This window comes from Oenanthe melanoleuca, chromosome 27, assembly GCF_029582105.1.
Source record: "Oenanthe melanoleuca isolate GR-GAL-2019-014 chromosome 27, OMel1.0, whole genome shotgun sequence".
Classification (NCBI taxonomy): domain Eukaryota; kingdom Metazoa; phylum Chordata; class Aves; order Passeriformes; family Muscicapidae; genus Oenanthe; species Oenanthe melanoleuca.
This window is the reverse complement of record NC_079360.1, coordinates 5,789,074-5,815,677: the sequence shown is the minus strand read 5'-3', so window position 1 is coordinate 5,815,677 and position 26,604 is coordinate 5,789,074. Positions and strand designations below refer to the sequence as shown.

At 54.9% G+C, this 26,604-nt stretch overlaps 1 protein-coding gene across 7 annotated transcripts in view; it reads left to right on the top strand.

Moving 5' to 3' along the window:
• KANSL1 (KAT8 regulatory NSL complex subunit 1) overlaps positions 1–25,524 on the top strand; it is a 79,051-nt gene extending 53,527 nt beyond the window's left edge. For 2 of the 7 annotated variants that reach the window (XM_056511914.1, XM_056511916.1), the window contains exons 3-15: positions 1,369–1,510; positions 4,718–4,819; positions 7,961–8,076; positions 9,375–9,558; positions 13,729–13,897; positions 17,755–17,931; positions 18,699–18,851; positions 19,098–19,246; positions 20,161–20,279; positions 20,833–20,890; positions 21,191–21,303; positions 22,479–22,725; positions 23,430–25,524. In XM_056511914.1, the coding sequence (XP_056367889.1) occupies positions 1,369–1,510; positions 4,718–4,819; positions 7,961–8,076; positions 9,375–9,558; positions 13,729–13,897; positions 17,755–17,931; positions 18,699–18,851; positions 19,098–19,246; positions 20,161–20,279; positions 20,833–20,890; positions 21,191–21,303; positions 22,479–22,725; positions 23,430–23,690 (1,990 nt within the window). In that variant the 3' untranslated portion in view covers positions 23,691–25,524. The remainder of the gene's footprint in view (positions 1–1,368; positions 1,511–4,717; positions 4,820–7,960; positions 8,077–9,374; positions 9,559–13,728; positions 13,898–17,754; positions 17,932–18,698; positions 18,852–19,097; positions 19,247–20,160; positions 20,280–20,832; positions 20,891–21,190; positions 21,304–22,478; positions 22,726–23,429) is intronic. The other 5 variants (XM_056511919.1, XM_056511918.1, XM_056511920.1 and 2 more) reach the window with 3 other exon arrangements.
• Positions 25,525–26,604: the final 1,080 nt, after the last annotated feature.

Here is a 26,604-nt window from a genome sequence, read left to right as displayed (position 1 = left end):
CACACCATGTCAGGGTTTTCTTCCTTTCTGGGCAGCCCTAATATTTATCCATGGGAATCAGGGTACTTGGGGTGTATTTTCCTGATATTGTGGCTTTTAACATGGAGAGAGGAGCTGTGGATTTCTCCATTCCTCACCATCTTTGTGTTCCTTTCTGCCCTGGAGTGCAGCAGTGGGGATTGAGGGTGTTTTGAAGACAGTTGATGTTATTTCCTGGCTTCTTTATTTGCTTGGTCCATGCATCAGATGCAGAAATCAGGTTTGCTCTGCTGTTGCCTGCTCTATCCTTTGCAGTCACTGCAGGGGAGCAGCTGCTGCAGGGTTGGCCCTGGTGCTCCTCTCCAACCTCTAAACCCCAGCAGTGGTGGTTGTGAAACTTCTCACTGGGGTTTAACTGTGGCCACATGGTATGAGCTGCTGTTCAGGTGGATCTGGGGACTGATGCCAGAGACTTTTTGGCCTGAATTTAACAGCACAGGCCAGTGCTCCAGCAGGCAGAGGTGCTTGTTAATGTTGGAGGAGGCAAAGTAGGGAACTGGCACTTTGGATGTGCTCTCAGCATTTGATTCCATAAACAATTCACTGTGGATCCCCCAAGAGCAAAATGCTGAAATCTGGCTTTACATGGGAGGTATTGCATAGGGAAGGACTTGAACTCCTGGAGGTGTTTTGGTACTGAGTCCCTGGGTACCAGAAGATGTTGGAATATTGCTCTGCAGAGACTCTCTGCAGAGTTGGAATATTGCTCTGCTCTGTTGGAATATTGCCTGCAGCACGGCTGGAATTCCTTTATAATGATCAGCAATGGTGTGATGGTGTCAGTCCTTGCTCCAGGATGGAGCTGCTGGTGTGTCTGTCAGTTATCCTGGGGTTTCTGTGTGCTGGTGTGTCTGTCAGTTATCCTGGGTTTCTGTGTGCTGGTGTGTCTCAGTTATCCTGGGTTTGTGTGTGCTCTGTGCTGAGCACCCCATACCAATAACACTCTCTGCTGTTGCAGAAGGTGCAGGGCAGAGTGCAGGGTTTCCCTGGGTTTGTGTGTGCTGGTCTGTCAGTTACCCTGGGTTTGTGTGTGCTCTGTGCTGAGCACCCCATACCAATAACACTCTCTGCTGTTGCAGAAGGCGCAGGGCGGAGTGCAGGGTTTCCCTGGGTTTGTGTGTGCTCTGTGCTGTGCTGAGCACCCCATGCACTGACACCCCCTCTCTGTCGCTGCAGGAGGCGCAGGGCGGAGTGCAGGGTTTCCCTGGGTTTGTGTGTGCTGGTCTGTCAGTTACCCTGGGTTTGTGTGTGCTGGTCTGTAGTTACCCTGTTACTCTGTGCAGTGTGCTGAGCACCCCATGCACTGACACACCCTCTCTGTCGCTGCAGGAGGCGCAGGGCGGAGTGGCGCTGGGCTGCAGACCGCGCTGCCATCGTCAGCCGCTGGAACTGGCTGCAGGCGCACGTGTCGGACCTGGAGTATCGGATCCGGCAGCAGACGGACATCTACCGCCAGATCCGCGCCAGCAAGGTGAGACAGGCAGGGCTGTGCCCTGGGGCTGGGGCTGCCCTGCCCTGGGGCTGCCCTGCCCTGCCCTGGGGCTGGGGCTGCTCCTGCCCTGGGCTGCCCCTGCCCTGCCCTGGGGCTGCTCCTGCTCCTGCCCTGGGGCTGCTCTGCCCTGCCCTGGGGCTGCTCTGCCCTGCCCTGGGGCTGGGGCTGCTCCTGCCCTGGGCTGCCCCTGCCCTGCCCTGGGGCTGCTCCTGCTCCTGCCCTGGGGCTGCCCTGGGGCTGCTCCTGCTCCTGCCCTGGAGCTGCTCCTGCCCTGGGGCTGCTCCTGCTCCTGCCCTGGAGCTGCTCCTGCCCTGGGGCTGCTCCTGCTCCTGCCCTGGAGCTGCTCCTGCTGTGGCTGCCCTGGGGCTGCCCCTGCTCCTGCCCTGGGGCTGGGGCTGCTCCTGCCCTGGGGCTGCTCCTGCCCTGGGGCTGCCCCTGCCCTGCCCTGGGGCTGCCCTGGGGCTGCTCCTGCTCCTGCCCTGGGGCTGCTCCTGCCCTGGGGCTGCCCCTGCCCTGCCCCTGGGGGCTGCCTGGGCACTGCTGCTCCCCCTGACACCACAGGGCTGTGAGCTCTGCCCTGGGCACTGCTTTGCCTCCCCCTGACACCACAGGGCTGTGAGCTCTGCTGCCTCTGCCCTGCCTCTCTCCCAGAGCAGATTGCAGAGCTCTGACTGCTGGGGATGCAGTTTGCCATGGGCTGAGTGAATTCCTGTCCTGCTCAGTGTAATAACTGAAGGGAGCAGTACCTGGCTTTAGAGTCAGTCTGTGCTGCTCAGCACAGCTGCTGCTCTTCCACATGTGATGCTCTTCCCCATCACTCAAGCCTTTCTCTTTTTCTCTGATATTTTTTAAAGACCTTCCCATTCTTTCTTTTTGGGAGTAGCTGAAGATGGGGATAAGAAAAACTGAGACTTAGTGGAAAAGGGAGTGGCCTGTGGAGGAAGTTAGTTCAGATGCTATCTGAACAGGCTTAAAATTGAGTCTGTTCTGTTTAAAAAAGATCATTTTTTGGTGCTGACCTTTCTCTGTGGAAGGACTTTTTTTAGCATTGCTCTCACATGGCGGTAGAATGGGGGAGAGCAGAGAAGGGATGAGGAAGGGATTGTTGTGGAGGCTTGTTCAGGCATGCACATCTAAATGTCAGGCCTTGGAGGAAGGAATGTCTGGAGTTTGTGCAAGAAGGCTCCTGGTATTGCATCAACTGAGAGATGTCAGGAATTCAGCCTGGCAAGCGCCTTTCCCAGGATGTGTGCTGCTCTGGGCTGGTGGGGAGAGGCTTGCAGGGGTAGAAAGCAGGGGAGGGAGATGGGCTGGATGCAGCTGTGTAGGAAAACAGCCTGGAGTGAGTGAGTGAGTGAGTGAGTGAGTGAGTGAGTGAGTGAGTGAGTGAGTGAGTGAGTGAGGGCTCTGAAGGAGTGGGTGGTGAGCAGCATCCATTACTGAGAGAGGGCAGAAGGCTTCTGGGATGTGGGCAAATGAGAGACTCTCCAAGAAAGAATCACCTTCTGAAAGCTGGCAGGGCTTGGGTTTTAGTACAGAATACAAACCAGCTGAACATCTATATGCTAAAAGTCAAGTAATGGAAGAAAGGAGAAAACTCATGGCATGATGTGGAAAGTTCAGGGGTTTCACAGGTGATGGCAATGGTTACAGGCATCCCCTGTGCTTTATCTAAGGCTGCAGCCTCAAGGTCTGAAAGGAGGTTCTGGCCTCTGGACCATCCTCTGATTTGTTCAGCTGTGATAACCCAGTGCATGATTAAGGTGCAGGGCATTCAGAGCTTGGCTGTTTTGGGTGGTGGCTGCTCTGCCTGAAGAAGGAAGAGACAGAGCCACGAGTGCCACATTCCCCGTCTCTGACAGGGCTGCCTGGAGGTGATTCTGCACCCAGCTGTTGTAACCTTGGTGTCATTGAGCTCTGGGGTGGTTTAAAACAGATTCTGTTTGCACCAGGGAAAAACCAGAGTGTCTCAAAAAGGCTTGGAACAAGAATAGGAGAAGCAACCCCGTGTTTCAGTAACACACGTTGTTGGAATGGATTTGGCTTCAAATTGTACAAGGAAAACAGTTAAAGAATTTGGAAACACCTTGTTTTTTGTATCAATATAACCTAACTCCAGCTTGCTTGGCCATAAGGAGGTTAAAATGTAGCTGCTTCAGGAATTCACAGTTCTACAAGTTCTAAAGTTCAAAGAAATTTGATTTCATTCTTTTTTAGGTTAATTACCTTTCTCTGTTAGAGTTTACATCCCAGTGTACCCTTCAAGAAAGACACATTGCTGTGTCAGATCAAAGCAATCAGAAATAACCCCGTGTTTGGGGTAAGCTCTGCCTGGGTGTCTCAGCAGGAATTGTGCTCTGGGCAGGCTTGGATGGGCTCAGTGGGAGCCTGGTGGGATGTGGAGGAAAGCACCAAACAGGCACTGAGAGCTGCTGTGGAATGCCCAGTTTGCAGCCCTGCAGCTGTGTCCTCTCCCAGAGAACCTGCCCAGGCTCTCCTCCAGGCTCCCTGTGCTCTGGCACACGGGGCAGCCTCCAGAATTGTTTCCAGCTGACTGAAAACAGCTCCTGCACTGCTCTTGTTTGACCAAGTGCAGCTCACTGGGCTTGTCTTTGTCCTGGGCTGTGTTCATGGCCTGCAGGTTCCACCAGCTCCCTAATCCCTTGCACATTTTGCCCTGCCTTGTTCTAATACAGCTCAGAATATGCATAATTACACTGATTTTATTTCACTTGGTGTTGTTCTGAGGGCAAAGCAGTCCTGCCTTTACAGTTAAACAGGAACAGGACAGCATGTGTTAAACCTGATAAAACAGTGCTCAGGCATGTCCCACTAAGTTTATAGCAGTATCTTTCTTTCCTTACTGAATTTTTGTAAATATTGGGGGGGAGGTCAGCTCAGAGTACCAGGTTTGCAGATCTTTGTCAGCTTTGTGTGCTTGGCAGTGGTGGCAGGTTCATGGTGTGTGAGGAGAGCAGGGCTCCCTGCTCTGTGTCCCTGGGAGGAGGGCAGGGTGTCACAGCCCTGGCAGCTCCTCAGCCACTCTCCTTCCTCTCTGGCTTGGGCTGAGCTCTCAGGAGCAGCAGCAGGGCAGGGGCTGGGCAGCACATCTGGAATCCTGCTGTGCACTGGGGGCTGTGGGGGGACCAAAGGATCTGCAGTTAATTGCTGTTCCCTCTCTTCCAGGGGCTGATAGTTCTGGGAGAAGCTTCTCCCCCTGAGGCTGCAGTGGAGGATTCCCATCCTGCTGGAGCTGAGGTGAAGCTGGAGCCTGGGGCCGAGCGCCTGGTGAGTGCCTGGGCTCCCCTGCCCCACCTGCCTCACCTGCCTCACCTGCACACTTTGGGCAGGGAAGGGTTGTCCCTGAAGCTCTGGGGCAGGGGATGCTCAGACCATGGCCCAGCTCCTCCCTGGGACTCCAGGTGGGAGTCACTGATCCTGGTCTGCAGCTCACCCCCTCCCATTTTGAGGTTAATAAACAATAGGATTTAAACACCTTCTAGAACAGAGATCCTGGGGCACCTTTGTGATGTGCATTAGCATTTTGTGAAGCTTTAAAATCCTAACTAATCCTTTCCCTCCAGCAAAAAGCTATCTCAAACTGAGAGCAGCATGATTAGCAAAGGCTGCTAAAGATGTGGCTATTTAATATCTGCCTGAGCATTCCCCCTTGGAAAGGGCACTAATGATTGCAGTGAGATGCACTGGAAACTATGCAGAGTGCCAGGTATTTATTATTTAATGCAGAAATGTAGGGCACAGACTAAAGGCTTGATCATACTGCCTGTGATTGCTCTGGATCCTGGGCATGCATGGATGTTTGAAAATGGAGATTTGGAAGCTGTGGTGGAGTAGGAGGAGAAGGGTGGTCCCTGGAACTTCTGCAGGTTCTGCTTGGCACTGCCTTGTGGCCCTGTGTGCCTTCCTGGCTGTTTATTGCCCTTCCACAGGACTCTCACATCACTGCACACTCCATCTTCTCTGGGGCAGTGCTGGGAGTGTCACTCCTGGAACCACTGCCTCTGGCACCCAGCCCCTGGGTTTGTGCTTAGGGCTGCTCATCAGGGCAGGGTGGAGCCAGCCTTGATCTGCTCCGAGCCAGAGGTTACCCAGAGAGGTTCTGTGGTCAGGGCTCCTTCTGCAGAGGGATCTCTTGGCCTTTCCTGGAGAGCTGCTGCTCACTGGCACCTGCAGGCCTTTCCCCAGACTGGCAGAGTGAGAGACACATCTGCAGTGGGGCAGAGGGGGGAATCCAGCCTGCCTCATCCCCATCCCTGGGGTCTCCTGCTGCCGTGGCTCCGTGTCCTTGGGCATCATCCCCACGTGGGATGGGCTGGTAATCCCCAGGAGCAGCTAATCCTATCACCAGTGCAGGGAAGGGCTTTGCAAACAGGGCCTGGGAATGTCTTCTGGGAAGTGGAAGCTCAGTAGGCCAATAAATATTTTTGCCTGAAGATGGAAATAATGTGAAGCCCTGAAGACTTGGCCTGTTGATTTTGGTTCCTTGGATTGCTTGTCTAGTGAGGGGCTGCACTTGGAATATTTAATTAGGGGCTGTAGCTGGCAGTAGGTGAAGGTCTGGACCTGCCTGATGTTAGGGTTTTTGGGGACATTGCTGGAGTTGGCTCAAGCCCACCTGTGTGCACACAGCTCTGCTGCCAGCAGCAGATGTGCTGCAGCTGAATCCCAGGGATCCTGAGGAGCTGAGACCCCAAAGAGCTCAGTGAGGAGCAGGGTGAGATCCTGTGCTCTGGGTGCTGCTCTGGATCCCAGCCTGGCTGGGACAGCCCTGGAGGGCAGCAGGGCCTGGGAGGAGTGAGAGGGAGAGTGCAGGAGGTGTTGGCTCTGCTCTGTGCTGGGTACACCCAGCTCAGGGTGATAAAGGGAGCCTGGGCTGCTCCTGATAAACTCACAGTGCATTGAAATTCCAGCTCCTCCACAGGGAGCACAAGCCCCTCTCTTCCTATCTGGAACCAGCAAGACACAGCTCCTGGAGAAGTTCCTCCTTCCAGACCCTTTCTGGAGAAGAAAATAAACGATTTCAAAAGAGCTCATGAGTCATGAGCACCACCCTGCTGCAGCAGGGCTGCCTCTGGCAGGGCTCACGTGGAGCTCAGCCTGGCCAAGCTCTGGAAAGCAGAGGGAAAGTGTTCAGCTGCTGCATGACCTCACCTGGCTGGGCTGCTGGCTTCACCTGCTGCCCAGGTGTGATCTCAGCTCTGCCTCTGGGTGCCACACTTGGTCTGCTCCTCTCTGCTCCCCCACAGGAGAAATGTCTTGTAGCAGAAGTTAAAAATCCCTGCAGAGTTCCTCAAACAGGCCCAGGCAGAAGTTGTCTGAATTGTTAGAAATTGCCCTTCCCTGGTGACTCAGGTCTCTGCTCTTCTGGAAACTTAATCCAGCACTGCCATGGTCTGGTTTTGTTGTTTATTGAGTTGGGGGGTGTTGCAGGGAAGATTTAATCACCACAATGCAGATGGGTTTGGCATGGGCTTGGCTGACCATCTGTGTGGTGTCAGAGCTCTGCCTTTGCCACTTTCTTGGTGCTTGAGCCACATCAGGGCAGGGGGTGCAGGAGGTGCTGCCTGAGGAAGGAAATGAGGTTTAACCCCAGGGAGGAGCTTGTCTGACACAGAACCAGGGCTGAAGGGCTGAGTGCCAGAGGCATGTTGGGCTGCCCAGGTGGGGAGCAGGAGTGGCTCTGCTGGGAGGTACAAAGCCAGTGTGTCCTTTATTGGTGACAGTGCTGCTGCTCCCTGCACAGTCAGGGCTTTGTGCTTCAGACCTCAGACAGAAGGGGCTGGGGAGCTCTGTGCTTTTAACTCAATTTTTACTCACTTTGCCAAAAAGGAGTTTCCAGCTTTGTATTTATCCAGCACTTTCAGCTCCCATCCAAAGCCCCCAGCCTGGGCTCTCACTCATTTAAAACACTCCCTGAATTGCTGTTTGGACTGTGTTTGCACAGGTAGTGAGTTAAAATGCAAATTCAGTTTTGCAAGTCAGTTCCCCTCTCCCTCCCTCCCTGTTTTCCCCCAGAGTGCTTAGGCAGGAGCTTTCAACCACAGGCTCAGAGCAGGAACCAAGCTGCAGGAGAGGCTGCAGAGCTTTACAGGTGCTGATGAACTTGTTTGCACCATGGAGACAAAATGCTAAAATCTCCTGAAAGCCCACAGTCTTTCATGCTCCTGGTTGCCTGAGGGGAATTAAAGTCCTTTGGATGTTGGAATGAAAGAGCTGCCATGTATCCATCCTCTGAGATCCCCTGAAGTCCCTGCTCTCCTGTTCATGCAGTGACTTCTGAGCCCTGGTTTGAAGTCTTGTGTGGAAATCCACAGCTACAGTGCAGAATCCTCCACCAGAGCCCAAGAATAAACATTGTGGCTATTTAAAAAGCTTTTATTAATTTATGTTTTTCTCACCTTTCCTTAGAGTGTGTCTGGATCCCAGCCCCTAGAAAACTTGGGTGTTTCTGCTGCAAATACTCCAGAATCCCACCCCACCAAGCCCTGTGGAGCACCAAGACCTGTCAATGGAGTTATTAACACGTGAGCTCTTGGATTTGTTATGACCTTGGCAGTTTCCCATTGGAAACCAGGCTGTAGCTGGGTTGTAACTGGGTTGGTAATGGTATAGGTGGTGTCTTTTTTCCAAAAGTGCAGTAGTAGAACATGCCTGGAAACATTTTGGAGGAGATTGCTTGCTTGAGGTTTTCTGCTGCATTGTTTTGCTGAAAATGGAATTAAACTGAGCTGTGTTTACATGAACAAGCCCTGCAGGCAGCTGTGCACTAAGCATGGGCAAAACTTGTTTCTTTATGAGTAGTTTTAATACATCTGCAAATTGTGTGATTCAAAGGTACTAATGCCCTGCTCACAGAATTATCTGTAACCACTGACCCACTTTATTGGAGTTATGGAGGAATCACACTGATCTGGGGAGTAGAACTTCCTGAATTCTTTATTTCTCCAGGCTGCTTTTGTTGAGAAAGTCTTGAAGTGGGTAAATGAAAACAAGTGAAAGACATTCCCCAATGCTGCAGGGTTGAACCACTTGAAAACCCTTGAAAAACATTGCACTTGCTCAGTGCCCTGAGGAGGCAGGGAAAGGGGAGGAGGGAGGAGGGAGGGATGGATCCTGCCCCGGTGTAGTGTGAGCAGATCAAGGATCCGTGGCTGCAGCTGGAGCACTGCAGGCTGGAGCAGAGCCCTTTGTGTCCCTGCAGCCTTTGAACTGCACAGCTGAGACCACAGGGCTTTAATGTTTTGCATTTTTAGAAATGAAACACTTGCAGAACAGACATGAAAAGGTTCCACAGATGAGGCACTGCTGTGCTGGGACCTGCTCAGGGCACGGGGCATTGCTGCCAGGGCTCTGCATCCTTTGTGCCTCAGAGGTTGATGTTAACTCTGCACCTTCTGGGGTCACTGCTGAGAGCTGGCACGGGCAGAGAGCTCAGGTGCTCATCAGAACCAGGTTTACATCAGGGTTAAATACTTTTCTATCAAATTAAATGTTTTCTGGCATTTAGACTCAAGAAAACCTCTTGTCTTAAGGTTCCCCAAACTCTCATTCTGGAGGAAGCTGAATTCTAGGGTTAGAGCTGTTCAGGCCTAGAGTGGCTCTTGCTCTGTGCCTTTCAGTGCTGGTTTTTTATTCAGAGCTTCCAGAGGTCTTTTGTCAAGGGTTGGGTCACAGGAGGGTGGAAGGTGGCTGCAGAAACTGGGGTTGGTTTAATAACACCACGAACTGCAGAGCTCCAGGCTCAGCTGGGAGCGACTGCTCAGGTGTGGGGCAGGCAGTGCTGCAGGTGCTGTGTGAGTAACAGTTGTGTGGTTCTGTGCAGGCTGCAGCCTGGCCTGGCAGAGCACGCTCAGGGAGAAGGCCAGGAGGCCGAGGAGCTGCTGCACAAGAGGCAGCGCCTGGCGGCCGCCGACAGCTCCTGCGTGGCCGCGCGCACCCGCCCCGTCCTGGGCTGCAAGAAGCGGCGCCTCGTCCGGCCCGGCGCCGTCCTGCCCCTCTCCAAAAAGGTCAGTGGCTGCTCTCTGCTCTGCCTTGTCGAGGTGGGAAAACAGCAGGAGGGGGAGCAGGACAGCAGGGCTTTAGAGGCTGTTGGAAAAACAAAGGCGAGAAGGAGAAGTTGGGAGGGGTTGGGAGATTTCCCTGAGCTCTCACTGGGGAGGGAGGATGCTGAACTAGTGAGGGTGCTGAACTAGTGAGGATGCTGAACTAGTGAGGATGCTGAATGAGTGAGGATGCTGAACTAGTGAGGGTGCTGAATGAGTGAGGGTGCTGAACTAGTGAGGATGCTGAACTAGTGAGGGTGCTGAACTAGTGAGGATGCTGAACTAGTGAGGGTGCTGAATGAGTGAGGGTGCTGAGTTAGTGAGGGTGCTGAACCTAGTGAGGGTGCTGAACTAATGAGGGTGCTGAACCTAGTGAGGGTGCTGAATGAGTGAGGGTGCTGAGTTAGTGAGGGTGCTGAACCTAGTGAGGGTGCTGAACTAATGAGGGTGCTGAACCTAGTGAGGGTGCTGAATGAGTGAGGGTGCTGAACTAATGAGGGTGCTGAACCTAGTGAGGGTGCTGAATGAGTGAGGATGCTGAACTAATGAGGATGCTGAATGAGTGAGGATGCTGAACTAGTGAGGATGCTGAATGAGTGAGGATGCTGAACTAGTGAGGATGCTGAATGAGTGAGGATGCTGAATTAATGAGGGTGCTGAACCTAGTGAGGGTGCTGAACTAGTGAGGATGCTGAACTAGTGAGGATGCTGAATGAGTGAGGATGCTGAATGAGTGAGGGTGCTGAACTAGTGAGGATGCTGAACTAGGGAGGGTGCTGAACTAGTGAGGGTGCTGAATGAGTGAGGATGCTGAATGAGTGAGGGTGCTGAATGAGTGAGGGTGCTGAATGAGTGAGGATGCTGAATGAGTGAGGGTGCTGAACTAGTGAGGATGCTGAACTAGGGAGGGTGCTGAACTAGTGAGGATGCTGAACTAGGGAGGATGCTGAACTAGTGAGGGTGCTGAGTTAGTGAGGGTGCTGAACTCCTGAGGATGCTGAACTCCTGAGGATGCTGAACTTGTGAGTTTTTTCTCAAGCCAACCTCCTGAGGTGAGCTCAAGGCCAGGCAGGTCAGTGTTGCACAGCCTGAGCAGGAGCCCTGAGAAGTCAAGTACCAGGAAATCTTGACTCTGAGACAGGAATTAGCAAAGCCCCAGGAGCTCTCTGCTGCTGCTTGCCCAGGGATGAATGCCCTGTCTCTGCATGGTTTGTTTCCTTTATTATTGGTTTTTATACTCCTCTCCCTTATGCAGAATTCATTCAATGGAAATGCAGTTTATTGCCTGTATGAGGAAGGGCTGTGTTTAATTCTCTGCATTTTCTCTTGGGAATACTATAAACTGTCAATTGGAGGGAAAATAGTGAAATTGGAGGAAATGAGGACCTTTATTTGTGCATGCAGAGCCATAATGGCAAAAATCCACTTACCTTTGAGACAAAGTGTTTCAAGTTTAACTTTCCCACAAGGGTTGGGGGTTTCTCACTCTGCGGGTGTTTTAAAGAGAAGCTCCAAAAGCAGAATTTTTTTGAGCAAAATAGATTCTTGCTCAGCTGAGTCAGCTTTAACTGATCACTTATCTGCAGTTTTATCTGGGATATTTCTGGGAGAGCTCTGCAGTGATTCCTTGCAGGATCTTCAGTGATTTGGAAGTTGAACTTGGTGGTGGTGGATGCTGCCTTGTGCACTCAGTGCTTGAAGAATTGGCTGTAAATTCTGTGTTGGGCCTTTGTTGTTGTCATCAAATACATTTGGTAATCAGAGATGGCTCAGAGGAGCAGTTCCAGGGGATTTCTGAGTGCTCCTCCAGCCATCCCAGAGACAGCTGAGTCATGGCCAAGTTGCTCCAGAAATAAATACCATGTCCAGTGTCCTCCCCTCCTGCCTAGCACAGAGTGGCTGAGGATTGAACTTGCCACATGCAAGTTACACTACATTACACCTGTAATGTTTTTATTGGTTTTTTATTGTTTTCCTCCCCATTTGATGCACAATTTATGGGAATCTGTGCCCAAAGCTGGGGGCAGCCCTGCAGCTCCAGGCTGGCAGAGTGGCAGGACTGCCTCTCTCCTTGCACAGCCATCCTGCTTAGAAAGCCCTGTGGGCTTCATCTTTATTATTTTTTATTAATTAATTAATTCCCAGCAGTGGTACAGCACTGCTGATTCATGCTCATTTTTGGATCCATCTCAACCTCCACATCCTCTAGGCAGAACTTCCAGAGGTGGCAGTTAATGCTTCCTCCTCCTCTCTGGGCACTGCATTTGCTTCTTGCATTTGCCCTCAGTGAATTATATTTGACTTATTTTAGATAATTTCTCTTAACTTGTAACCAGGAGTGGGTTTCCAGCTCTTTCCTTCCCAGTGTAGTTATTTGCTCTGGGTATTCTCTCCCATCCTTCAAGCCATTCATGGAAATTATTTGAATAATTCTGACTCAGAGCTCCAGGTTAATCCATTCTTCCATTTTGGTGGGGAGCTGTTTTCTCTGCATGGGATTTATTTCCAGTTGTGTGTCTGCTTGCAGTGGTTTCACACAGATGAAGTCTGTATCAAGTCTATAAATCTGTGAATTGAGGCTCTGGCCTGGGTTAAGGAGCAGGGCTGAGAAGCACCTTTGTCACTCTGTGGATGTCCCTGCAAGTGTCAGCTCCTGGCACACACTGATGGCTCTGACCCACTGGAGCTAAAAACAGCTTCTTTCCCTTCTCTGACAGCAGAATTGTGCTGCCTCATGGTTTTTATAAATGAGGTTTCAACCTTGATAAAATTAAACACTTTTAGTCAAATTTAGCAGCTGTTAAACTGTCTGTGCTGGTAAGTTGTAGTTTTCAGTTGTGTTTATGCAAAGTGAAAGCATCCTCTCGTGAGGCCAGACTAAATTAACAGGTTCTGTGTAAGGTGGAGAGAAAAACAGGGGGCTGTGTATATGTGCATGTGTATGTGTATAATTATATTATATATAATTAATATTGAATATACTATAGATATATATTGTACATAAATATGATTTTATAACAATATTTATAAATGTCACATAACAGCTATTCAATATAATAAACAGAAAAAAGAATTTATTATATATTTATTGATAATCAAATGTAACTGTAATGTATAATATACAGGTTTGATTTTAGATATTTTATATACATACACAGTATGTATTATATATACAGGTACAAGGAATATTTAAAAAGTAAAGCTGCTTTTGGGGTGTTTCCCATGAGCTGTGTGCAGGGTCCCTGGGCTGGCTGTGACATGTCCTTGTGTCCCTGTGCAGGCCATAAACTGTCAGCTGGAGGGAAAAGAGTGAGAGTTGCAGGAAATAAGGATCTTTATATGTGTATGCAGAACCATAATTGCAAAAATCCACTTACCTTTATTCCCTGTATCCCGGTGTCCCTGTGTCCATCTGTCCCTGTGCCCTCATGTCCCCCTGTCCCCATGTCCATGTGTCACTGTGCCCATGTCTCCGTGTTCCCATGCCCCCTGTCCCCCTGCCCCCTTTCCTCCTATCCCCTTGCTCCCGTCCCTGTCCCCTTGTCCTTATTCCCTGTCCCCTGTCCCTGTCCCCCTGTCCCTTTATCCCCCTGTCCCTTTTCCCCTGTCCCTTTTTCCCCCTGTCCCTATCCCTGTCCCTTTTCCCCTGTCCCTTTATCCCCCTGTCCCTTTATCCCCCTGTCCCTTTGTCCCCCTGTCCCTTTACCCCTGTCCCTTTTCCCCTGTCCCTTTCCCCCTGTCCCTTTATCCCCCTGTCCCTGTCCCCCTGTCCCTTTTCCCCTGTCCCTTTATCCCCCTGTCCCTGTCCCTGTCCCTGTCCCCCTGTCCCTTTTCCCCTGTCCCTATCCCCCTGTCCCTGTCCCTGTCCCCCTGTCCCTGTCCCCCTGTCCCTTTATCCCCCTGTCCCCCTGTCCCTTTGTCCCCCTGTCCCTGTCCCCCCGTCCCTTTGTCCCCCTGTCCCTGTCCCCCTGTCCCTTTGTCCCCCTGTCCCCCTGTCCCTGTCCCCCTGTCCCTTTGTCCCCCTGTCCCTTTTCCCCTGTCCCTTTATCCCCCTGTCCCTTTCCCCCTGTCCCTTTTCCCCTGTCCCTTTATCCCCCTGTCCCTGTCCCTGTCCCCGTCCCGTCCCCGTTGCAGGCTCCTCGCGCGGCGCCGCGCTGCGGCTGCGTGTGCTCGCTCAACCCCGGCTGTGCCGTGTGCGGCTCCCGCGGCCCCGCCGCGCCCGAGGTGCCGCTGGAGGCGCCGCTGCTGGAGCGCCTGGCGCAGCTGGACTGCTGCATCCACCCCGTGCTGTCCTTCCCCGACGGTGAGCAGGGCTGGGCAGGGCTGTTCTGCAGCCACCCCTGGGTGTTCTGGGTACAGACACACATGGGTACAGCCACACCTGGGTGTTCTGGGTACGGCCACACATTGGTACAGCCGCACCTGGTACAGCCACACATCCGGTACAGACACCCCTGGGTGTTCTGGGTACAGCCACACATCAGGTACAGCCACCCCTGGGTGTTCTGGGTACAGACACACACCTGGTACAGCCGCACATCGGGTACAGCCACCCCTGGGTGTTCTGGGTACAGCCACCCCTGGGTGTTCTGGGTACAGCCACACACCTGGTACAGCCACACACTGGTACAGCCACACATCGGGTACAGACACCTCTGGGTGTTCTGGGTACAGCCACCCCTGGGTGTTCTGGGTACAGCCACACACCTGGTACAGCCACACACCTGGTACAGCCACACATCGGGTACAGACACCCCTGGGTGTTCTGGGTACAGACACACCTGGTACAGCCACACACCTGGTACAGCCACACATCGGGTACAGCCACCTCTGGGTGTTCTGGGTACAGCCACCCCTGGGTGTTCTGGGTACAGCCACACATCAGGTACAGCCACCCCTGGGTGTTCTGGGTACAGACACACACCTGGTACAGCCGCACCTGGTACAGCCACACATCGGGTACAGCCACCCCTGGGTGTTCTGGGTACAGCCACCCCTGGGTGTTCTGGGTACAGCCACACACCTGGTACAGCCACACACCTGGTACAGCCACACATCGGGTACAGACACCCCTGGGTGTTCTGGGTACAGACACATCTGGTACAGACACACCTGGTACAGCCACACACCTGGTACAGCCACACACCTGTTACAGCCACACATCAGGTACAGACACCCCTGGGTGTTCTGGGTACAGACACACCTGGTACAGCCACACCTGGTAGAGTCGCACATTGGTACAGCCACACCTGGGTGTTCTGGGTACAGACACACCTGGTACAGCCACACCTGGTACAACCACACATTGGGTACAGACACCCCTGGGTGTTCTGGGTACAGACACACCTGGTACAGCTACACCTGGGTGTTCTGGGTACAGACACACCTGGTACAGCCACACCTGGTACAGCCACACATCGGGTACAGACACCCCTGGGTGTTCTGGGTACAGACACACACCGGGTACAGCCACACACCTGGTACAGCCACACATCAGGTACAGCCACCCCTGGGTGTTCTGGGTACAGCTACACCTGTCCCTCTGCAGCGTGTCAGACCAGAGCATGCCTGGGGCAGGGAAAGGGGCACACCTGGGCTTTGGGAATCTCCAAGCCAAGCAGTGCCTGGGAGTCCTTCCTGGGACCTGCTCTTGGTTCCCTGGGGCTCCAAACCACTTGAGGAATGTTTGCTCCCATGAGTTTGTCCATCTGTATAAAATGATTCGTGGATTGGTTTGTCCTGGGAAATCCTTTTGACCTCCTGAAGGATTGAAAATGATCTTCCATGGCTGGGTAGGCACAGCAAGGAGGGATGTTCCCGTTAGGACACTCAGTTTCCTGTCTTACAGCTTCAGGGTTAATCATCATTAGGAGGAATAATTAACCAACCCTGACCCTGGGCTACTCACAGATTTCATCTGTGGGGACATTTCCCAAGGGAAGAGTAGTTTCCAGAGCTGGTGCTTTTCTCAGGAGAGTTGGGCAGTGCATGGGTCACAGTGGTTCCTTCCCCTGGTGGGACTCTGTGGCTCTTGAGGTGCAAAAATTGTGTCTGCCCCATGCTGGGAAGTGTCCAGGCTGGATGGGACAAGCTGAGGTGTGGAAGGTGTCCCTGGGCAGGCCATTCTGGGATTCTCATGCTGGGAAGAAGGAGTGTGTGCCTGGCTTTAAATTCAGCTTTTCACAAACTTCCTGTGACAGTAGGAAAAAGGCAGGGAGTGTCTGGGAGCAATTAAAGTGGCCTCTTTCATTAGCACTATATTTAAACCAGACTGAAATAGTAAATTGGTGCTATTTTTAGCTAGACCACTCCCCTCCCAAAGACACAGCTCTGATCAAGAGTGCTCAAGGAACTTAATGAACTCCTGAAGCAGGAATTTATTTTCTGATTTCACAGCACTTGTGATCCTCTGTAGTGCTAAATCAAATATCCTGGGAAGTGGGGACACAGCCTGTTGGGTGCTGTTGCAGCAGAGGCACCAGGCAAATCATCCCACATTCTTCCCATGTTCAGGGCTCCCTGCAGCAAGCTCACAGGGTAAAGATCCATTCTGGCTGCATGAGATGAAAAAACTTTGGATTTAAAACTTAATTGGTGTGAAGCTTAAAACACCTGTGCAGAAAATACCCATTTTCCCCTGCTGGTGAACTTTATTTATTCACCAAAGCTTGGTGCAGTTTGCTAGGGTTGGTTTTTGGGTGATTGCTGTCCCAGAGAAGAGCCAGGTAACGTGCCCAGGTGGGGAGGTGGCTGTGCCTGGTGCTGTGCATGAGGTGTCCCTGTGCCTGAGTCCATGGCTGCTGCTGGCTGGGTGGGTGTGCAGGGGGTTCCTGGGGGCTGGAGCCAGGCTGGAGCTGTGAGCATGTGCTGACTTTCACTTTGAGCTGTCTCCAGTGCTGCCAGGATCTCTGGAGCACTCTGCAAGGGCAAAGCTGCCAGGCACTGCAGGAGGAAAAGATCATTTATTCACTTATTCCCCTGGCAAGCAGGACCTTTAACCCTGTGCTAGTGCTCTGCCAGAGCTTTGTCCCCTCTTGTCCCCTTTCAGGGTGGTGTGAGGTTTTGTGGGGTTTTTTCTGGTTGGTTTGATTTCTCGCTGGGAATTTCTGGATGATGTAATAGCCTTGGAGGGAGGAGAGCATCGCTGCTGGGCTCACTGTGGTTGCCATCTGCTGGTCCCTGGGAGCCCTGCACTGCCTCCCAGGAGCAGGGAGCAGCCTGCTGCCAGCAGGGCAGTGCCAAGCCAGCAGAGAACTCACTCACTCCTTTCTGCTGCATTCTGCCCTCCCCTCAGCCTGTGCCCTCCTGCCACAACTGGTGTGGAATGTGCACTGGGAGGAGAAGGCAGAAGATGACAGAGCCCATTTCCCCGTTTGCCAGAGGCTGCAGCATCCCTGAAGGACTGGCCTGGCCCCTCTGTGTTTTGGGACAAGCCAGCAGTGGTGGCCAGAGAGCTGCCATCACTCACCCTGTGCCTGCCTGGAGCTGTCCTGGCTTCCCAGGAGCCCCGTCCCCAGCAGCTCCCAGAGCTCTGCTCTGCCCAGAGCTCTGCTCTGCAGCTCCATCCCCTTTGCCTGCCTGACCTGCTGGGCCTTTCCAGTCCCTGAAGTTGGGAGGGAAATCCTGACCAGGGGTTCAGCTCTCAGCCAGGAGTCCTCCTGCCCTTGGGGCCTCCCAGGTGTGGGCACACACAGCTTCTCATGGTTGGGGTTCATCATTGCTGAGTGCAGATTAACATGCTGCAGTGCCTGATTGGCTTCTGGCTTGATTGGAAATTGAGAATTTAGGCTGAATTTCTCTCTTCCAGCCCAGATTTGGTGCTGGGATATCTCAAATTCTTGGAGGTCAGACCTGAGGTAGCACCACATGAGAGACCTTCAGAGGTGAACACAGGAGTTTTCTAACAAAGAAAACTTCCTTCTCCTGCCAGGATGTGCTTGGGCTGGGAATCCTGTAGGAATGTCCTTTCCACAAAGACCCGCAGATTAGAAATGCTGGGACCTGTTCAGGTCCTTCCTGAGCGTGGGGAGGGTGTTGATGGCTGGGTCTGACAGTGCCATGTCCATCCAGGGCTGTTCTTACTGGGGGCACTGGGACAGGGGTGGCTCCACAGCTCCTTGCTGCTGATTAACTTGGGGTCCATGTTGTGTACCCCTGCAGATGTGCCCACGAGCCTGCACTTGCAGAGCATGCTGAAGTCCCAGTGGCAGAACAAGCCCTACGAGAAGAGCAGAGCTCCCAGGAAGCTGTCGCTGAAGCACCGAGCGCCGCCCGGCCCGGCCGACCCCGCGCGCAGGGACCGCCACAGGCTGGTCAACTCCTTCCTCTCCTCAGCCAGTAAGTGCTGCCTGCTGGGCTCAGAGCAGCAGGAGGTCCTGCAGGTGTGTCCAGGTGTGTGCAGGTGTGTGCAGGTGTGAGCAGGGACCGCCACAGGCTGGTCAACTCCTTCCTCTCCTCAGCCAGTAAGTGCTGCCTGCTGGGCTCAGACAGAGCAGGAGATCCTGCAGGTGTGAGCAGGTGACTGCAGGTGTGTGCAGGTGTGAGCAGGGACCGCCACAGGCTGGTCAACTCCTTCCTCTCCTCAGCCAGTAAGTGCTGCCTGCTGGGCTCAGACAGAGCAGGAGATCCTGCAGGTGTGAGCAGGTGACTGCAGGTGTGTGCAGGTGTGAGCAGGTGTCTGCACACAGGCTGGTCAACTCCTTCCTCTCCTCAGCCAGTAAGTGCTGCTGGCCTCAGACAGGAGCAGATCCTGCAGGTGTGAGCAGGTGTGTGCAGGTGACTGCAGGTGTGTGCAGGTGTGAGCAGGGACCGCCACAGGCTGCTCAATTCCTTCCTCTCCTCAGCCAGTAAGTGCTGCCTGCTGGGCTCAGAGCAGCAGGAGGTCCTGCAGGTGTGAGCAGGTGTGTGCAGGTGACTGCAGGCGTGTCCAGGTGCAGCCCAGGTGTCAGCCCCCCAGGTGCTCGGTGCCAGCCGTGCCCACAGCAGTGCCACAGCTCTGAGCAGCCTCCCCAGCAGCTCCTGGGGCAGCGTGGCCAGGCTCCCGTGGCAGCAGCAGGAGAGGGCAGGCAGGCACGTCATGGCTGTCTCTCTGTTCCCCTCCCCAGAGCGCTCCCATCCCAAAGCAGACCAGGCTCACAGGCCGCCTCTAGAGGAGTTTTCGGCCGTGGCCAAGGCCGAGGGAGCGCCAGAGCGCTCTGCCCAGCCTGCTGCCCCTGACAAAAAGCGCTGGCGGGACTGCTCGTCCGAGAGGAGTGAAGGTAGGCCCGGCTGGGGGAGCTTGGGCTTGGCTGCACCCCAGCTCTGTGCCCCAAGAGGGGCTCTCACTGCTTGGGGCCCGTGGCCGCCGCAGCAACGCCTCGTGTGCTCTCACCTGCTTCTCCCCAGGCAGCCTTGGAAGGTGCTTGTGTGTCCTGCAGCTGCTCCTGGTGCCCGTGGTCCTCTCCAGCAGCCCGGGGCTGGGCTGGGGTTTTTGCTGATGCTGCTGTTCCTTCTCTCCCCTGCAGTGTTGAAGCACCACCCGGACGCCGGGGGCCCGAGTTACCTGGCAGCAGCTGTGCCCCCCACGCCCCACAGCCCCATTGCCCGCCAGCTCTCCGCCTCCTCCGAGGGCTCTGCTCCCAGCTCTGCTGCCCAGGGCGCCTCTGGCACTGCTGTGAGTATCTGCTGCCTCTGAGGGGCTCTGGGCTCAGCCCAGGGGGGCTCTGCTGTGGGGCTGGGAGTGCTCAGGGTCCTCTGGCCGTGCTGGGGCAGTTGGTTCAGCTGCTGCTGGGGCTTGGCTGGGTGTTGGATGTGCTGCCACCATCATCCTGCCAGGCCTAGCAGAAGCCCTTCGGTGAAGGACCAAGTTCTGCTGAGCTCACAGGTGCCCCAGTGAAGGATTTGGCTTCTTTCCCCATTTGGTATTTTGGGCCAAAGGCTGAGCTGGGTGTGACCCAGGGTCAGCAGAGCAGGACTCCTTGAGCCCCCTGCTCCAGGCTTGATGTGGGGTTCTGGGTCCCACTGGGTTCCTTCCCAGTCCATTCAGTTGTTCCATCACCAACTGTGACATCAGGGTGTCAGAAGAACCCGGTGGGGGCTCAGCTGGAGTGTGCTTGGTGCTTTGGAGCAGAGGGCAGCCCGTCTCAGCAGCTCTGGCACCTCAGGGAGGCCTTGCCTTGGCTCTGCACACCCACCCTGGTTTTCTCATGTTGCTTTTCCTGCTGTGCTTGCACAAGCTCGTTCAGAAATGCAAGATGAAGAGGTTTCCCTCCTCCAGCAAGAGGATTCCAGGCCCTGGGCTCCACGCTCTGGGCTCAGGGCTGGAGCTCCTGTGTTCAAGCATCCCAGGCAGCTGAGGGTCTGTCTGTGCTCCCCAAGGGGTCGATCCTCACCCTGGGATTTGGGTTTCCTTTCTGCTGGGGCAGTGGGGTTTTTTGGAGCAGGCAGTAGGGGAACTCTGGTCTGATGCAGATGGATGTTGGCTCTCAAGTGTCTGTAGGTCACACAAGGTCATTCTGTCCTCCCCATCAGTGGCTGTCCCTCATGCCAGCCCCCACATCCCTGTCTCACCTGGTTCTTGTGTTGCAGCAGCCGAGGAGGAGGAGGGGTGAGAGCTCCTTTGACATCAACAACATCGTCATCCCCATGTCTGTGGCTGCCACCACTCGTGTGGAGAAGCTGCAGTACAAGGAGATCCTGACCCCCAGGTACTGCCCAGCCCCAGAGGGACAGCAGGGTGCTCTGCTCTTCCCTGGGATGAGGGAGGGGTTGGAAACTGCTCACACCATGGCTGGAGACTGGCTGAGTTAGGGAGTGTTTTCTCTGAGGGTCCCTTGGCCATTGAAGCTCAGAGTCTGCTCAATTTAAAGTCAGTCCTGGTTTTCTCCTTGTCTTGATACTAAGCCAAAGGTCCCAGTGGTTTCCCAGCTCTGCAGGTGTCTGGGCTGGGTTAACCTTGCAGTTCTGCCTCTTCCCAACTTCCCTTCTTCCTCCTGGGCATCTCTGCTCTTCCCTGGCCCATTCAGAGCAGGGCAGGAGGGAGGGAGAGGAGGAAATGCTGCAGCCTCTGCTCTGCTCCCTCTGCCCTTGGGAAGCTTCAGCTGTGCTACCAGACCACCAGGGAGCTCTGACTGAGCCTGAGTGTGCTGCTCCTCGTGGCAGGGTGGAATTGCCCTTTCCCAAAAGCCAGTGTAGGGTGGGCAGGGGGGTGTTGCTGGTTCTGGCTGTGCCCTGACTGGTGCCATGGTGGTTGTGTTGCAGCTGGCGTGAAGTTGATATCAGTGCTCTGAAGGCCAGCCCTGAGGAGGACAGCGAGGAGGTAAGGAGGGCTTGATTTCCCAGTTAATGTGGGACGAGGCTGGTGGTCTCTGAACGGTGTCTGTGGAGGGAGCAGGGGCAGGGAGCTCAGGAGGGAGCCAGCAGAGGCTGTTGGTTCCTTTCCAGGGCTGCCAGATGCTCCTGGGTCAGGGTGGGACCGTTGGGTGCCTGTGCAGGGCCAGGAGTTGGATGATCCCCGTGGGTCCCTTCCTTCTCACTGCAGCTAGTGCTGGCAGAGCTGTGCAGAGATGGTGGTTGTAAAGCAGCAGGCTCTCACCAGGCCCTGTGCCCTTCCCTGCAGGTGGAGGATCTGTCAGACTCGGCGTTCGCCGCTCGGCACGGGAAGTGTGAGGAGATGGAGCGGGCGCGGTGGCTCTGGAGCACCAGCGTGCCCCCCCAGCGCCGGGGCAGCAGGTACTGCCCTGCCAGGCCTGCCAGCAGCTGGGCCTTCACAGAAACTGCTGAAGCTGCTGCTGCTGTTGGGAAGTTTGGTGCCATCCAGCTTGGGGAGCCCATGGGTGGAGCAGGGTGCAGCCTTGCTTGGGTAGGGGTGAGGCTACAGCCCAGTTTGGCTGCAGAAATCTGCAGCACCTGCAGCTTCTGCTTCCCCAGCACTCACTGCTCCAGAAGTGTGGGAGCTGGGGAAGCCCAGGGCATCGTTCTGCAGGGTCAGGGACACTGTCCTGACACTCAGTTCCCCTTCTGCTGTGTCTTTTTGAGTGGTGCCTAAAACCAGCACTGTTCCCAGCTGTTGATCTCACTATAAACCTGCACAAGAGATTTGCTGCTCTCAGTTCCAGAGCCAGGGTTTGGTTGGCTGGAGTCACTTTGTCCTGGGGTAGAGCCACAGCTCTGTCACTGCCCTTGGTGCTGTTCTGGTTTTGGTTCTGCCTGGTCAGTGCCTGCCATTCTCAGGGTTCCTGCAGGAGCAGCCCTGGTCTGTGCCAAACCCCACTCGAGCTGCTGCTGCCCTGTTTCCTCTGCAGCTTCAGTTCCCAGTGCTCCTGGACTGTGGGATGTTCTGCTGGTTCTTTAACACATTTCTTACATCTGAAGTCCTTGATGGCCACTTGCTGTTGCAGTTCATCTTGGAGAGTTGCACATGGATTTGGGAGCTCAGTGATGTTTCTCTGCTTGTAGCCTGTGGGGTCTTATCTGGCCTCTGTGTCGGGGCTCAGACTTTCCTAATTCTGGGTTGGAATCTGAGGTCTCAGGGTTTCACTGTGCTCCTCCCACTCCCACCTGCTGAAATTGCTGCATTTCCAGCATTGCTGGCTCCCTGCACCCAGTCCCTGAGCTGCTGCCAGGTGTGAGGAGGGGGAAACACTTTGAAATGTCTTGATTTCGCTGGGAACTTCTTGTGATGGTGTTTGTGTAGCACTGGGAGTGTAGGAGATGTGTGGGGCACAGAACCTGAGGGGAGCATCAGTGATGTGCCCAGGCAGTGGGATGGGACAGGGATAGGCCTGGGTGGGTTTTGTGTCTGGGCTGTGACATTTCCCTGCTCCTGTTGCCATCAGGGCAGGGGGATCCTGGGCTGGGGGATCCTGGGGGAGGTGGCTGGGCTCTCAAACCTGCTCCTGTCTCAGGTCCTACAGATCGACAGACGGACGGACGACCCCCCAGCTGGGGAACCCCTCCACTCCCCAGCCAGCATCCCCTGAGGTGGGCAGCTACCACTCCCACCTGGAGCTGTCCCACAGCCACTCACCACGCAGCCCCATCAGCCCCGAACTGCTCTGTGCCCCCCTGACCCCCCTGTCCCGGGACTCCCTGCGCCTCCTGTCCAGCGAGGACACGCGCTGCTCCACGCCCGAGGCCGGCCTGGACGAGCAGGTGGGAGCTGGGGTGGGAGCTGGGGTGGCACAGCTGGGGTGGGAGCTGGGGTGGCACAGCTGGGGTGGGAGCTGGGGTGGGAGCTGGGGTGGCACAGCTGGGGTGACACAGCTGGGGTGGCACAGCTGGGGTGGGAGCTGGGGTGGCACTGCAGGGGTGACACAGCTGGGGTGGCACAGCTGGGGTGGGAGCTGGGGTGGCACAGCTGGGGTGACACAGCTGGGGTGGGAGCTGGGGTGGCACTGCAGGGGTGACACAGCTGGGGTGGCACAGCTGGGGTGACACAGCTGGGGTGGGAGCTGGGGTGGGAGCTGGGGTGACACTGCAGGGGTGACACTGCAGGGGTGGCACAGCTGGGGTGGCACAGCTGGGGTGGCACAGCTGGGGTGGCACTGCAGGGGTGGCACTGCAGGGGTGGGAGCTGGGGTGGCACTGCAGGGGTGGCACAGCTGGGGTGACACTGCAGGGGTGACACTGCTGGGGTGACAGGGCAGGGACGGGGAGGCAGCTTGGAACCTGCGTGGGCAGTGCCAGAGCTCTGGGATCCCGGGCATGGGGCAGAGGTGGCTGGAGGCTGTCCCAGGCTGTCCCAGGACTTTCCTAGGTTGTCCCAGGGCTGTCCCAGTCTGTCCCAGGACTTTCCCAGAGCTGTCCCAGCCCGTCCCAGGCTGCCCAGGGCCGTTCCTGACTCTGCTCTCCCCCAGGCCGTGCAGCCCTGGGAGCGCCGCTCCTTCCCGCTGTGCTACGACCCGCGGACGGAGAGCGAGGAGCCGGAGCAGGAGCGCCTGTCCCGCTGCACCCGCCGCTCCTCGGGCAGCAAACCCTCCCGGGACTGCGACGGCAGCTCGGCTCCTCCCAGCCTGGCCGGCCTCAAGAGCCGAGCCCCGCCGGCCCCCGCCCCCTCCTCCTCCTCCTCCTCCTCCTCCTCCTCCTGCTCCGCAGTCCTGCGGCCAGCGCACAGATAGAGACCCACGGGGAGACACGAGCAAACCAACACACAGAACTAACTCTTGGCATTAAAGCTTCCAAAATCTGCGTTTGATATTCAAACATCCTGCCGGGAATTTTCACAGTTTTTAGTGAATTTAAGGAGTTTAGAAACTGTTTTTTGTTTTCTTTTTTTTTTTCCTTTGTTTTCTTTTTTTTTTTCCTTTTTCTTTTTTTTTTTTTTTTTTTCCTTCTCCATGTTTCCTTGTCACATGAATGAGCCCCCAGATTCCTCCCAGCGGAGTGAAGCCTCGGGAGGGGAGCAGCCCACCAGACCCCCTCCCCTTTCCTCCCTCCTTTAGGTGTATAAAACTAGAGCACAGGATTTAGCTGACTAGCAGATTTCAGGGATAGTTTTTCCCAACAAAAGGGTGTCATTTTCTCTTAACCCACTCCCCCCCACCCTGAAAGGTTTTAGTGGAGTGAAATTAGTGGTGAAAAGTGATGTCTTGGGATTGCAACCTTCACTGTCTGGCTGTGCTCACCTGCAGAGTGCCCACCTGCACTTCCACCCTCCTGCCTTCTCCTGCCCCAGGTTGTAATTCCAGGTATCCCCAGGGGGGATTCTGCCCCTCCCTGATCTTCCCTCTGCCCCTGGGGACACCTCCCCCTTCTTCTCCCTGGTTTGGAGCAGCCTGGCCATGGCTGCATCCCCAGCAGGGGGAAAGGAGGGACCTGTGGCTGCTCCACACTGAGCCGGGCCTGGCAGGACTGGGGGCACCTTGTGCAGGGAGGGGAGAGTCCCGGAGCAGGAGCAGGATTCCCCCGGGCTGAGCTGTGCCCTGGGCAGGTGGGTTTGTGTCAGAGGGGGAAGGAGAGGCAGGAGGCGGCTCCGGGGGTCAGGGTCACCCCTGTCCTTGTGGGGTCACCCCTGTCCCTGTGGGGTCACCAGAGTCCCTGTGGGGTCACCCCTGGTCCCCGTGGGGTCACCCCTGGTCCCTGTGGGGTCACCCCTGTCCCTGTGGGGTCACCCTGGTCCCTGTGGGGTCACCCCGGTCCCTGTGGGGTCACCCCTGGTCCCCATGGGGTCACCCCTGGTCCCTGTGGGGTCACCACAGCTTCGCTCCACTCCGCACCGTCCCAGCTCCGGTGTCGGTTCCGTTTCATTTGGGGCTCGGTGCCCCGACAGGTTTTGAGTTTGAGCCCGTTCCTGTCCCATCCCTGCCCCTGTTCCTGTCCCATCCCTGCCCTGTCCCTGCCCCTGTCCCATCCCTGCCCCTGTCCCATCCCTGCCCCTGTCCCTGCCCCGTCCCGGCGCCCGCCGGCGGCTCCTGGGCCCTGTCCTGTCACTAGCATCGTGCCTGTCTTATGTATAATCACATCACCAAAAAAAACGGGAAAAAAAATACAAAGGACTTTTTTTTTTTTTTTTTTTTTTTTCCATTTTGTAATCGTAAAGAAATAGTCGCTGAGCTGCTTCATGGTCGGGGTTTTCACAATTTTCAACATGATCTCGTGGTTTTGGTTCTGTTCTAGTTCAAAGGATCCGTCATCGTTTCTTTCAAACAAAAACCCAACAAACAACGGCGCTACCATATCCCTCTGCAGAAGTGCTTTTCTATTTATAAGGTTGAAAATTCTGAATAACCCTTTTAGCATTATAAAAACCACACAAAAAAAAACAAACCCACCTTGTATTTTGTAAATATTTTCTTTTCCTGCTTTGAGCTGTGTAATGTCCTTGTTATATAGAAAATGCTTTTCTTCCGAGAAGCTGATCTTTGTTAATGTCTTGATTCTGTTGGCAAAGCACAAATGTGCTTATAAAAAAAAAAAAAAGAAGAAAATATTAAAAAAAAAATTAAAACGTAATATTCCATTTGATGAGTGTGAAATGCTGGACTGGGACAGGGAAGGCGCCCTCGGATCCACTGGTTCCCCTGCATTCTCTTTTCCCGTGTGATGTTCTTTCCCAGCAGTTACTGTCAGCAGGAGCCCCCGGGCTGGGGATTATTTTATATTTCTGGGGTTATTTTACGTTTCTGGGGTTGACTGGGAGCTGCTGGTTCTCACCCAGGGACTCTCGTGTGTAAAGCAAAGTCCCCAGAGGGGTCCCTGCCCCTCTGCTGAGTCCGTGGGTGGATCCCCCACCCCGTGACCCCCATGCAAAAGAGGGGCCAGTTCTCATTATTGTAGTAATGACTTTATTTCCAAATTCACTTTTACGGCAACAGTGTAAACCAGTTGTTAAACACACGATACACTATGGACACCCACAGACAGAAGCTAAGCTAGAATGATACACTGAGATCAAACCTTCCCTCCCCTCCCCGGCGGGCTCGGGGCTGCCGACGCCGCTCGGGCTGGCACCGGCCTTGGCTAACACGGAGAATCTTTTGGAGTGCAGAATTTTTATTTATTTTTATTTTAAATCAGCGCCGGTTTTAACCCTTTTCAGACCCAAGATGTGTGTGGAGTAAAGGAGAAGCTGGGGTCGGGTTGTGTGGCTGCTCACGGGTACCCTCAGGCTGGGTCTGAACGCAGGGTCGGGGCAGGGGACGTGGCTGGGGCTGCTGGAGGGGACAGCGGGTGGCACGGGGGGTGTCCTGGCACCCCAGGGCAGCCGGGGCTGGGGACACCGCGGGAGGAGGGGGCTGCTCCCGGAGCTCACAAAGGACATCCCAGCCCGGGTGCTGGTGTCCCTCGGGGGCTGCACAGAGGGGACGGGGGGGCTCAGCTGCCCCGTCCTGCAGCCCAGAAGGGGTCAGGGGGTGACGCTTTGAGGGTTCTCCCAACTTGCTCGTTCTACAAAGGACAAAAACCGCGGCTCCAACAGCGCCGCGGAGTCAGGGACGGAGCACAGAGTCTTACAATCATGGAGTCAAAGTGAACGGAGCGAGTGACAAGCTGGACACGGTGGTGGTGCTGGACCAGCCTCTCCCCAGCAACAAA